At 50.0% G+C, this 12,671-nt stretch overlaps 1 protein-coding gene across 1 annotated transcript; it reads right to left on the bottom strand.

Moving 5' to 3' along the window:
- Nucleotides 1-226: 226 nt before the first annotated feature.
- On the bottom strand, nucleotides 227-10,995 carry LOC308172939 (uncharacterized protein; the record flags this gene model as incomplete). The annotated part of the gene is made up of 23 exons (XM_080547905.1): nucleotides 227-373; nucleotides 405-572; nucleotides 835-1,082; nucleotides 1,177-1,355; nucleotides 1,449-2,151; nucleotides 2,518-2,600; nucleotides 2,880-3,402; nucleotides 3,581-3,678; nucleotides 3,941-4,400; nucleotides 4,579-4,676; nucleotides 4,939-5,100; nucleotides 5,916-6,017; nucleotides 6,197-6,271; nucleotides 6,357-6,467; nucleotides 6,872-6,952; nucleotides 7,438-7,530; nucleotides 7,650-7,826; nucleotides 7,956-8,082; nucleotides 8,394-8,557; nucleotides 8,677-8,853; nucleotides 8,983-9,109; nucleotides 9,421-9,495; nucleotides 10,942-10,995. 23 exons carry the CDS (start codon nucleotides 10,993-10,995, stop codon nucleotides 307-309), a joined length of 4,152 nt encoding a protein of 1,383 aa, XP_080404031.1. The 3' UTR covers nucleotides 227-306.
- Between the last annotated feature and the right edge of the window lie 1,676 nt (nucleotides 10,996-12,671).

The raw sequence follows: 12,671 nt of genomic DNA, 5'->3' as shown, positions 1-12,671 counted from the left end.
TACTTTTTGTTTTTTAAGAATATTTATTTTGGGGATAAATATGCATTTTATACGTTATACATATCTTTTATTAGATTTTGGTTATACTGTTGATTATAAGTTGTTTCATTTTCACTAGCAGCATTATCATGATACTGTGTGTTGATGATCTTCCATCTGACATTTCGCGTCACTTTATGAAGAGGTGAGAGGAGAGAGGAGGAGGGGGGGGGGGGGGGCTGCAGGGCTGTTCAATGGGTGGTGATTTGAGACGTGGTCACTAGAGGATGGGGGATGGGGCGGAGGGGGTTTGGGGGGGGGGTCGGCCTAGCTGTCAATCATCTCTGACAGCTCTAGCAGGAGGTCGTCCTCTCCCTTGCCGGGGTCCAGCTCCAAGTCATCCTCCGATCGCCAGTGAACTCAGCTCGTTCATCAGCTCGTCAAAGTCGTCCATGGAGGAGGTGCTGGCGGGGGCGGGGCGTGACGACGTGAGCCGGGAGCCGGGGCGTGACGACGTGGCGTGACGACGCGTGACGACGTGAGCCGGCCCCCGCCGGGGCCTGGGCAGGGTGGGCGACTTCACTGCCGTGGGGCTGAAGAGAAGAGGAGGGGGGAGACGAGAGAGGTTCATTCATCTGCATTTAACCAATTAAGTCACTGTTATTTGTTACTGTAAAAGTTATTTTTATTTTTCATTTTATTGAACAGATACAGTGAAAAGTAAGGAGAAGAAGGGAGAGAGGGCATGTCAGCAGGGCATGGGCCAGATTCTAACCCATGCCAACATATATATATATAAGTCAGTCCATTTAAAATAAACACCATTCAAAACTCGTCTATGCATTCATCCATTACCTCTGGGGGACCACGCAGGCCTCCCTGGCGGCCGTGTTGGAGGTGGTGGTGACTAATGTGGCCGTGGCCGCGCTGGAGGTGGTGGTGACTGCTGCTGCGGTGGCCACGCTGTGCTGGATGACGGGGACCGTCTGGAGCTCTTCCCTGGGGGGGCTGGGGCTGGGGCCGTGGCCCAGCAGGGTGGTGGGGGGACTCCTGGGGACCAGGGGGCTCATCTGGGCATCTGTGCTGAAGGAGGGGGAGGACACCTGGCGAGAACACAGGTTGTTAGGACTCGGGTCACAATGGACATCTGCTTTTGGACATTGAGCGATTTGCAAACAGGCTCGATCTGCGGCTTACCCGTCTCTGTTTGCAGGGCGGCTCCTGCAGTTGCTCATCCTGCGCCCTGGAGGCGCTGTTGAGCGGTTTGACTGCCGCGACGGCAGACCGGGGGGACTCCGCCGCTCTCCTCTTCTGGCCTGGCTTCACCTGCGCAGCCGGCTTCATCACAGAAGGCCGGACGTTCAGCTTGGGCCTCACTGAAAACGCAACAAAACATCAATGATTCTCAGGTTTCATAGCTTGACTTTATTTACCGTGTTCAAAGTGGAGTCGTTTAGCAGGTAGGCTACCTTTGGCTTCAGTAGCTTGCCCAGGGGATTTCTTCTGGGCAACATCTTGGGTCTTTTCAACCGGAGATTCCTCCGCAGGCGGCCCAGGAGACGAAGCTCCTTTGGCCTGCTTAGGGGCACCCGCTGCCAGGGGACTGAGGGGAGCTCTCTTCCTCTTGCCCAGGGAGGCTGTGGAGCTCCGGGGGCTGACAGAGGGCGAGTCGGCCTCCGCCTGCCTCATTGGAGACCCCTGCTGGGGGGAGTTGGTAGCGCTGGGCACCAGCGAGGCGGCCTTCGGTTTGAGGGTGATACGCTGGCGGCTGGGGGCCTTGGCTGGGCTGGGGGCCTTGGGTGCCGGAGCAGGGGCAGGGGCCTCCAGGGTGAGAGTGGGGGAGGAGGGGAATGAAGGGTTTGGAGTTGTCACTTTCTCGCTCTTCGCTCTGACGGGGGTCACGCCCGTCTCCCTCACGAGGGCAGGGCCCGCAGCCTCTTTCTCCGCAGGTTCGGCCTTGGCGGAAACGTCGGGTTGGCTGGTGGATGAGGCCGCCTCCTCCTCCTGCAGCTGGTGCTTGCGGAGACGTTTGAGGAGTTCAAATTTTAAATTACATTTTAATTTAAGTTCATGAGTGAGAAGCGTGAGAACCCTCTCACGCATGAACTCCTCAAACGTCTTCCCCTTCAGGCTCCGATTGGTCGGATCACTCCTCCCATTGGCAGGGCTGGGCTGTGGATCACAGAGAGCACAGATCTCAGCAGGTGACATCACCTACCCTCACGTCAGAGCAGAACTACCATAAAACTTCCAATAAGTGCAGTCTCCCCTCTAAACGCCTGTCTCCAATAGCAGCCAGGCCAATAATGACATTGAAGACAAGAAGTGGTAAATGGTATAATGGACCGACTTATATGGAGCGCCTTATTCCAAAGCGCTTTACAACGTCCTCTCATTCACCCATTCACACACCAATGGTGGCAGGCTACCATGCAAATACACCTGGGCTATGAACAGGAGTTTCATGGTACAAAGGGTGTGTTGTATTCAGGGGACACACTTGAGGGGAGCAGATGTGAGCAGGTTAGGTGGACTTACCTCAGGAACAGCACTGGCAGTAGGCTCAGCTGGCTTCTCTGTCACTTCTTCAGCTGTCTTCTGAGTGGTTGTGCTGGCAGCGACTTAGAAGATAACAGGAAATACAGAAAGAGTGTAAATATCTTGAAACATGAAACATCACAGTTAAGGACGAAAGATATATTTTTTGTATTACTCTTCAAATAGCTACATTGAAGACGTTTGGAGTAAGCATATGGATCTTTCACCACAACTGTAATGGCATCTCAGGGGTGGGGGAGATAAAAACAAAGTCAGTGTGTGTAAAGGCCTGGTGGAGAGTGAACTGCCAGCATGAGAACAGCCTTAATGGAAACAGTTCCAAGAAAAAGCTGCCATCTTACCAGGAGATGCTGGTTTGTTGACGCGCATAATCCGGGGCTTCTTTTCCTGCTCTTTTCCTTCTCCCGCTTCTGTGCCTGAGCCTTTCCCATTGGTAGCCTCCTTCCCCCGCGCCTGCATCCTGGCTGCTTTCTCCTTGCGTATTTCCTCCAGGGTCTTCACCCTCACTCCTCCCCGAGGTGGGGCCGCCCTGCTGGGCACGGCCGTGCCTGCGGAGGCCTGGTGGTTATCTGGGGCTTCGTTAGCCGGCTGCCTGGCTTTCCTGACGCTCTGTCCCTGACGCTGGTCCTCCTCCAGCTTCTTCCGGGCGTGGAGGACCTCAAAGAAGCTCTTTTTCTGGGCGTTGGAGGCTGGTTTGACAGTGATGACTCTCTTTGAGGCCCTGCTGGTGGGGCTGGTGGATGAGGCCGCCTCCTCCTCCTGCAGCTGCTGCCTGCGGAGACGCTTCTCACGCATGAACTCCTCAAACGTCTTCCCTTTCAGGCTCCGATTGGTCGGATCACTCCTCCCATTGGCAGGGCTGGGCTGTGGATCACAGAGAGCACAGATCTCAACAGGTGACATCACCTACCCTCACGTCAGAGCAGAACTACCATAAAACTTCTTATCGATTAATCGATAATTGATCATTAATTCTTGCGATTATCGAAAAAGAAATGTTGATCGTTTGCCCAGCCCTAGTGAGCAGGTTAGATGGACTTACCTCAGTAACAGCACTGGCAGTAGGCTCAGCTGGCTTCTCTGCCACTGGCTTCTCTGTCACTTCTTCAGCTGTCTTCTGAGTGGTTGCGCTGGCAGCGACTTAGAAGATAACAGGAAATAGAGAAAGAGTGTAAATATCTTGAAACATGAAACATCACAGTTAAGGCGAAAGATTATTTTCTGCAAATAGCTACATTGAAGACGTTTGGATCGCATATGGATCTTTCACCACAACTGTAATGGCATCTCAGGGGGGGGGATAAAAACAAAGTCAGTGTGTGTAAAAGCCTGGTGGAGAGTGAACTGCCAGCATGAGAACAGCCTTAATGGAAACAGTCTCAAGAAAAAGCTGCCATCTTACCAGGAGATGCTGGTTTGTTGACGCGCATAATCCGGGGCTTCCCATTAGTAGCCTCCTTCCCCCGCGCCTGCATCCTGGCTGCTTTCTCCTTGCGTATTTCCTCCAGGGTCTTCACCCTCACTCCTCCCCGAGGTGGGGCCGCCCTGCTGGGTGCCGGAGCAGGGGCAGGGGCCTCCAGGGTGAGAGTGGGGGAGGAGGGGAATGAAGGGTTTGGAGTTGTCACTTTCTCGCTCTTCGCTCTGACGGGGGTCACGCCCGTCTCCCTCACGAGGGCAGGGCCCGCAGCCTCTTTCTCCGCAGGTTCGGCCTTGGCGTAAACGTCGGGTTGGCTGGTGGATGAGGCCGCCTCCTCCTCCTGCAGCTGCTGCCTGCGGAGACGCTTCTCACGCATGAACTCCTCAAACGTCTTCCCCTTCAGGCTCCGATTGGTCGGATCACTCCTCCCATTGGCAGGGCTGGGCTGTGGATCACAGAGAGCACAGATCTCAACAGGTGACATCACCTACCCTCACGTCAGAGCAGAACTACCATAAAACGTCTTATCGATTAATCGATAATTGATCATTAATTCTTGCGATTATCGAAAAATAAATTTTGATCGTTTGCCCAGCCCTAGTGAGCAGGTTAGATGGACTTACCTCAGTAACAGCACTGGCAGTAGGCTCAGCTGGCTTCTCTGCCACTGGCTTCTCTGTCACTTCTTCAGCTGTCTTCTGAGTGGTTGCGCTGGCAGCGACTTAGAAGATAACAGGAAATACAGAAAGAGTGTAAATATCTTGAAACATGAAACATCACAGTTAAGGCGAAAGATTATTTTCTGCAAATAGCTACATTGAAGACGTTTGGATCGCATATGGATCTTTCACCACAACTGTAATGGCATCTCAGGGGGGGGGATAAAAACAAAGTCAGTGTGTGTAAAAGCCTGGTGGAGAGTGAACTGCCAGCATGAGAACAGCCTTAATGGAAACAGTCTCAAGAAAAAGCTGCCATCTTACCAGGAGATGCTGGTTTGTTGACGCGCATAATCCGGGGCTTCCCATTAGTAGCCTCCTTCCCCCGCGCCTGCATCCTGGCTGCTTTCTCCTTGCGTATTTTCTCCAGGGTCTTCACCCTCACTCCTCCCCGAGGTGGGGCCGCCCTGCTGGGCACGGCCGTGCCTGCGGAGGCCTGGGGGTTATCTGGGGCTTCGTTAGCCGGCTGCCTGGCTTTCCTGACGCTCTGTCCCTGATGCTGGTCCTCCTCCAGCTTCTTCCGGGCATGGAGGACCTCAGAGAAGGTCTTTATCTGTACGTCTTTATCTATCTTGGAGGCTGGTTTGACAGTGATGACTCTCTTTGAGGCCCTGCTGGTGGGGCTGGTGACCTGGGGGGCGGGGGCCGCACCACGGGTGTTGTCCTTGCGTCCCTGGGACTTGGCTGCCTTCTCCTGCCTGATCTCCTCTAGGGTTTCGATCCGAATCTCCTCAGACGCCTGGGCCACGCTGTTGGTTTCAGCTTCGATGAATGCTAGAGGTGGGGGGGGACAGGAGATAAGTGACACCTCACGAAATCAATGAATGAAGTTCAGATGTGTGGCATAATAATGTTCAGAGTAGATTTTTTATGTCAGGAGAAAAACAATAAAACACGGTACCTGGTTCAGCGACCACAGCGGGCTCTTCTGCTGGCAACCCCAGTCTGTCCCTGACAGGCTTCAGAGCTGAGGTAATGGAGATAAACATGAGATGAAAATCACTCTCAATTTTACTATCTGTACTATACTATAACCATCAACCAAAACACTTGTAATCTTCAGTATCAACAAGTCAGACAAAAAAACAAACCAACTACATTTGGGCATAGTCCTGTTGCCTGAGTTTATCCTGCCCCTGTACAAACCCTGAACCAACTGAACAACCAATTAACGGTCATGGCTGGACCAGTAAGAGTCAGGTGTTTCCTGGGAGGTTCTGTGGTGATTTTATCTCCCTCACCTTTCGGAGGGGCCAGGTCAGCGTCCTCCTCGTCCACCTTCCTCCCGAGACGCTCAGCCAGTCTCCGTTTGAGCGGCAGGTCAGCACCGCCGTCGGAAGCATCTAGAGGTCAGAGGTTGTTACAGGTCATGAGAGCTCTATGTGTTGGGGATGAATCTGAATTATACCATCAGGTATATTGTCAGTGTTATCAGTTCTTTATTAAAATGAAAAAACCCAGATTGTTTGCTTGATTTTTCACAGAATAGAGATGAGTGTAGTCACACCAGTCTCAAATGTACCTCTCTCAATTATCCTCTTCCCAAGCTGTTCGGCGACGTTGCGTTTCCCAGGGTCTTCACCAAAGATCAGACCGTCTAGAGTACATTAAATATAGAGTACATTCAATATAGGTAGTCTAGACACACCAGGTAATCTAGATACATTGTTTCTGATGCTTACCATCTTTTGCTAGGTAGAGTGACGGGCGAACAAAGGAGCGGATGTTCTCCTTCTCACCGCTGGTTCCCTTGTTCCTCTGGGCAGGGTCTGAGCCCTGGCCGATGGGGTGACCTGAGAGAAGCAGACAAAGCAGGTATTAAGCAGATGATTCTCAAATGTGACACGTTGTAATGCTTTGGTCCTCATATCGGCAACCAATCAAAATGTTCTGACTTGTATTTTGAAACACGGAACTACGTCGCTGAGAATCACAACACAAACTCACTAGTCAAGCCAAAATACTGCAATGTAATGGATTGGGTGAGTAATCCCCACTGCTACCTAGTTAACTATAACACTATTTGCATTGTTAGCAGGCTCACAAAACAAGCTGTGTTAGTTGACTAGCGATGTGTCATTGATTTTCAACAACGCGGAAATCCCGAAATAAGCATTAGTAGAACGTGTCACAAATGTTGTGTAATGCAGTGTAATTCTACAGAAGCCAGTCCATGCACCAGGTGAGACGTTCTTACCAGATCTCCTCATGCTGGCCTTCAGGGCTTTCCTCAGCCGAATCTCCTCCAAGGTTCTGATGCCAAAGTTCAGCGACTCATCTGTGCCAAAACAACAGCATTAGGCCATCACAGAGGAATATGGAAACATGTGGGTCACGTTACACTCCCACACAGTGACCCTCTAGAAAGGGCAGAGGAGAAACGTGTCCGAGAAGCCAGTGTTCCTCCCGACAGGTCCAGGGGCGAGGGTGAAGCCCCTGATCCTGGTTTGAAGAGAGGGTCTTTCTATACCCCTCTATGATGGCCACTCAAGACACGCAACAGTCTCGAGTGGGCAAAGCTTTAAGGGGATATTTACAGAAGATTAAAAAATGATTCTCTCTTCCAACAATAACAATTACCACTTGAGGTCTATTCAAAAGGATCCAAGCTTTTTTCCTTTCTTTCACCAATGTGTTAAATAACTTAATAAACATGTTTTTTTTGCTATTCCCCCCCCCCTCCCTCTCTCTCTCTCTCTCTCTCTCTCTCTCTCTCTCTCTCTTCCCCCCTCTCTCTCCTTCATCATCGTTAGCCTCTCTTACCTGAGCTGGAGCTCAAGGCCATTTTCCTGGGAGAGACCAATCTGGATCCGTCTGAACCAGTCCTGCGGTCCTCTCCCTCTTCTGAGAACTGATCTGCACACAGACGAAACATAACAAGAACCCCATGGTCAACGGCATTCAATAACAAACCAGTCATTCAATAGTGACATGGAAAAGGGAAACAGAGAAGCGAGGAGAGAGTGTGTCTTTACCATCCTCGTCCTCATCTTCATCTGCTGGGTTGATGACCACAGGCGGGTGGGTTGGGCTCGGTACATTCTCCTGAGTCTCCGCCTTGATGACCCCGCGGAGTTGGGGATTGGCTGCGGTGGGGAGGGGGGTGGCAGCAGGAGGGCTGGGGTCCTCCTGAGGCTCCTCCTCGTCAGAAGCTGAGACACAGAAACAAGACCAGAAGACTTTTGAACAGGGTGATCCAGCACATTCTGACATCCACCAAGTTGTCACAATGCCACGTTTTGTTCAGAGGATGCATAACCAAACGTGGGATTACCCCTCACCTTTATTGGCTGGATAGACCCAGGCTCCGTCTACGAAGCGGGGTTTCTCATGGTGGAAGGCACAGTGGAGCTTCTGACAGCCGGTAGGCTGGTTCTTCCAGTAGCATGCAATCTGCTTTCTGTTTTTCTACAGTAGAGAAAGAGAAGAACATGTTATGCAACATGCCTGTGATGTGTTGCAATGTATGTATGGATGGGGAAAGCTCAGGTTACTGTCCGTGAGGGTTAGACCAGTGTTCCTCCCGACACGTCCAGGGGCGAGGATGAAGCCCCTGAACCTGGTTTGAAGAGAGGGTCTTTCTATACCCCTCTATAAATGGCCACTCAAGACACGCAACAGTCTCGAGTGGGCAAAGCTTTAAGGGGATATTTCAGAGGCATTTCAAAATAAGTATTTTGATCTGCCCCCTAAGAGTTTTTGCTAGGTCGGTCCCTAACCTTCATCTCCCTGTGGCGGAACTTGCAGACGGGGCGGAAGCAGCGTCTCTCCTCCCAGAGGCTGCACACCACCTCGCTTTTCCCATTTCCCATTTTCCTGGGAGAGACCAATCTGGATCCGTCTGAACCAGTCCTGCTGTCCTCTCCCTCTTCTGAGAACTGATCTGCACACAGACGAAACATAACAAGAACCCCATGGTCAACGGCATTCAATAACAAACCAGTCATTCAATAGTGACATGGAAAAGGGAAACAGAGAAGCGAGGAGAGAGTGTGTCTTTACCATCCTCGTCCTCATCTTCATCTGCTGGGTTGATGACCACAGGCGGGTGGGTTGGGCTCGGTACATTCTCCTGAGTCTCCGCCTTGATGACCCCGCGGAGTTGGGGATTGGCTGCGGTGGGGAGGGGGGTGGCAGCAGGAGGGCTGGGGTCCTCCTGAGGCTCCTCCTCGTCAGAAGCTGAGACACAGAAACAAGACCAGAAGACTTTTGAACAGGGTGATCCAGCACATTCTGACATCCACCAAGTTGTCACAATGCCACGTTTTGTTCAGAGGATGCATAACCAAACGTGGGATTACCCCTCACCTTTATTGGCTGGATAGACCCAGGCTCCGTCTACGAAGCGGGGTTTCTCATGGTGGAAGGCACAGTGGAGCTTCTGACAGCCGGTAGGCTGGTTCTTCCAGTAGCATGCAATCTGCTTTCTGTTTTTCTACAGTAGAGAAAGAGAAGAACATGTTATGCAACATGCCTGTGATGTGTTGCAATGTATGTATGGATGGGGAAAGCTCAGGTTACTGTCCGTGAGGGTTAGACCAGTGTTCCTCCCGACACGTCCAGGGGCGAGGATGAAGCCCCTGAACCTGGTTTGAAGGGAGGGTCTTTCTATACCCCTCTATAAATGGCCACTCAAGACACGCAACAGTCTCGAGTGGGCAAAGCTTTAAGGGGATATTTCAGAGGCATTTCAAAATAAGTATTTTGATCTGCCCCCTAAGAGTTTTTGCTAGGTCGGTCCCTAACCTTCATCTCCCTGTGGCGGAACTTGCAGACGGGGCGGAAGCAGAGTCTCTCCTCCCAGAGGCTGCACACCACTAACTATTGTCTTATTAAATGTTTCATCTATTTACTTCTTATATTTGCTTTTATTCATTGTCATTTTTTATTTTCTTACTATGCTCCTCTTGCTGTATTTTTAAATAATGTATGTAAAGCACTTTGAATTGCCCCTGTTGTATGAAATGAACAGACAGGATGCAGCTTTTCACTGGTTTATTCTCCCTGTCTTCAGTTGCATGCAGCATGCTGTAGAATGCTGTACATTCATCAGGGGTTGGAGGTGGTATCTTTGCTGGGGGGAGGTCACCCCAGCCAGCAGCTTCTCTCTTTCGCTGGACCTTTGTAAACCTTATCTGGCTCGCTTCAGCATACAAGTCAGCTGGTTTCAAGGATGCCATACTGGGCTCAATCCAGCTGCAGGCCTTTTCAGTGCATGCAGTGCCATCTAGCCTGCATGTAATTGGATGTAGTAAAGCGAACCACACTGGAAATAAGTCCCTAACAAATGACTTTACTGTGATGTATAATGCATTTGTTGAATCAAATCAAATCATACCTGTTCACAGCTGCAAGCAGGGCATCTATGTTATGGCACCTATGTGGGAGCAAACTTCTCCTAATCCTGCCATGCAGACACAGTGACCAAATCGGATTAATCCGTCCTTTTCCACAGCAACCCATGATGCTGTCAGTGGTGGATCATTGAGGCAGTAGGAATGGTTCACCTGACACGGACAGAGGTTTTGTTTAGATTTCATTTCATCAATGTCAGCCCTGGCTGTCACCAGCTGTAAACATCTGTGATCAACGTAACTATCTACCAAAATTAGAGCTATCTAGCACAAGAGAGTCATTTAGCTGTGTAACGTTAGACTAGACAACGTAGCATAACCAAAGGCAAACGTTAGGCACCTTCGCTTTGACAAGAGCCGCTAGAGCTCGCTTACCACTGACCGTAACGTAACGTTAGCTAGCATACATTACCGATAGCATTGGCTAATTTAACGTCACTCACCTTGGCTTTGACGATGAAGACATTCTTCACTTTCCACACGCCAGCATTAGTTACCCAACCAGAGTGGAAATATTTGTAGCTTTCGGTGCTTTTAAAAGCCTTCTTCATCCTGGCTGCGGTGTATGTATGGGGATGGATTCTCCACCAGATAGATCCAGATGTCACCGAACACGAGATCAGGCAGGGACTTAGTGGCATTTAGTTCAAACACAGCCGCGGGGGCTAAATATGGGTCGCAAGTTAAGTGCCCAATTATGTGTAGCTTTTCCGTGTATCTTGATAGTTCTTCATGGGTGAGGTGGTCAAAATAGTAGGCAGCCGGTAAATTGCGTCCACTCGCCATGTTGAGCGATGTTGCTATGATACTTTTTAAATAACAACAACTCAGGTTTGTGGTTGCTAGGGAAGAAACCACGTGACTGAAAGCTATGATTATAATAACCTCTGCTGTGTGTAGTCGTGCTTCTCACCTTGGCACAGAAGGAGGAGTAGAAGTAGTAACAGTCATCTCCATGGTTCGTCATGCTTTTAAACGCTGGTGGATCAGTTAACTTCTGGATCGCTGGGTGGCGCAGCTGTGTCAGACTCAGAGCTGACGGGTTGTGACCTCTTCCTGGGGTGGTGGGCTGATCTCTTCAAACAGGAGTCTCCCTGGCAACAGAGAAACACATGGAACCATTAACCACGAATTAGACCAATCAGACAAATGGAACCATTAACCACGAATTAGACCAATCAGATCAAATGGAACCATTAACCACGAATTAGACCAATCAGATCTCGTATCACGCAGGAGAGGCTCTTCAGGTACCTGGCTGCAGTAAAACGCGCTGGACAGCCACGTTCAGGAGCCTCCTCAGACGGTCGTTCTCCTCCTTGGAGCGGATGATCTCCCCCTGGTAGTCTGCTATGGTGCTCTTCACAGCCCTGAAGATCTCCTCGGCAGCCGCTGTTAGTCTGTCCGTGAGAAACACGTTCAACATCTCTAATTGTGTCATGTTAGTGTGGGACTGGAGCTGTTTTTTGTCAGCTTGTCACAACCCCGATCCCCGATTGTTTACGTAGTTTTCGGGAAGTGACGATGAAAGTGTGTTTCCCGATCCCCGTGTCCCAAGGACAGGAGGAACCAGCGCCACCCGCCGGGCCGGAGAGGAGATGTGTCTAAATGTTATGTATAAAACATAATGATATGTATAAAATATAATGGGTATATACAATTATTTGTTTGGTGGCCCAGTCATTCTGAAGCATCACCTGAAAGGTGCAATACTATTTTGGGTTACTATGTTTGGGGTTATATAAGGTAAGACAGTTGCACTTTTAGACTATGCCTATTAGACATTATTTGAGAATCATTGGGTTTAATCATTTAATTCATTGTAATGGCCATTGAACAGCAATATCTGTTATTTGTCTTCAGTTTCTCCATTGCGCAAAGTGCATGATGGATTTCTTATCATAAATCATAAATGTTGGATCTTGAATCATGGTCCCTCTACCACCGACACAAAAAAGACTGGAGCAAAAGAATACTTTCCATAAAAGCATTTTTATTATTTACAGTCTCTCATACAACACACTTAAGTCATGTAAAATCAGAACAGGCAAGCATGTACAGATACACAACCCATTAGGTTCCTCTCCTGATCCTCCCACAGAACAGCGATCAGCACATGTCAGATTACGTTCACAACTGATCTTGCGCTATAGAACAAGAGTGAAATGACAGGGGACTCTCACATGCTGTAGCAGACACAAGTTGAAAGCATCAGTTTAATTCCAAAGAGGTCACGCTCCCACCTGACATGCCACCAGTCAATCCACCAGAGCACGAACTAGATATCAGTCCACCCAGGTGGAGTGAAGTAGACAACACTGTGCGTAGAGCAAGGGCCGCGTCAGCTCCAGGTCCCAACGGAGTTCCATACAGGCTCTACAAAAACGCACCAGATGTCCTGAGATTCCTCTGGAAGCTGATGAAAGTTGTGTGGCAAAAGAAGGCGATACCAACGTCCTGGCGGAGAGCCGGAGGGATCCTTATCCCCAAGGAAAAGGACTCAACAGAAATCGGACAGTTCCGGCAGATCAGCCTTCTAAATGTCGAGGGAAAAATCTTCTTCAGCGTGGTCGCTCATAGGCTGGCAGGATACCTGCAAAGAAACAACCTGATTGACACGTCAATCCAGAAAGCAGGCATCTC

Source organism: Nansenia antarctica (genome assembly GCF_963989245.1).
Source record: "Nansenia antarctica genome assembly, chromosome: 18".
NCBI lineage: Eukaryota > Metazoa > Chordata > Actinopteri > Argentiniformes > Microstomatidae > Nansenia > Nansenia antarctica.
The sequence above is the reverse complement of the archived record's forward strand: the minus strand, read 5'-3'. Positions and strand labels throughout refer to the sequence as shown.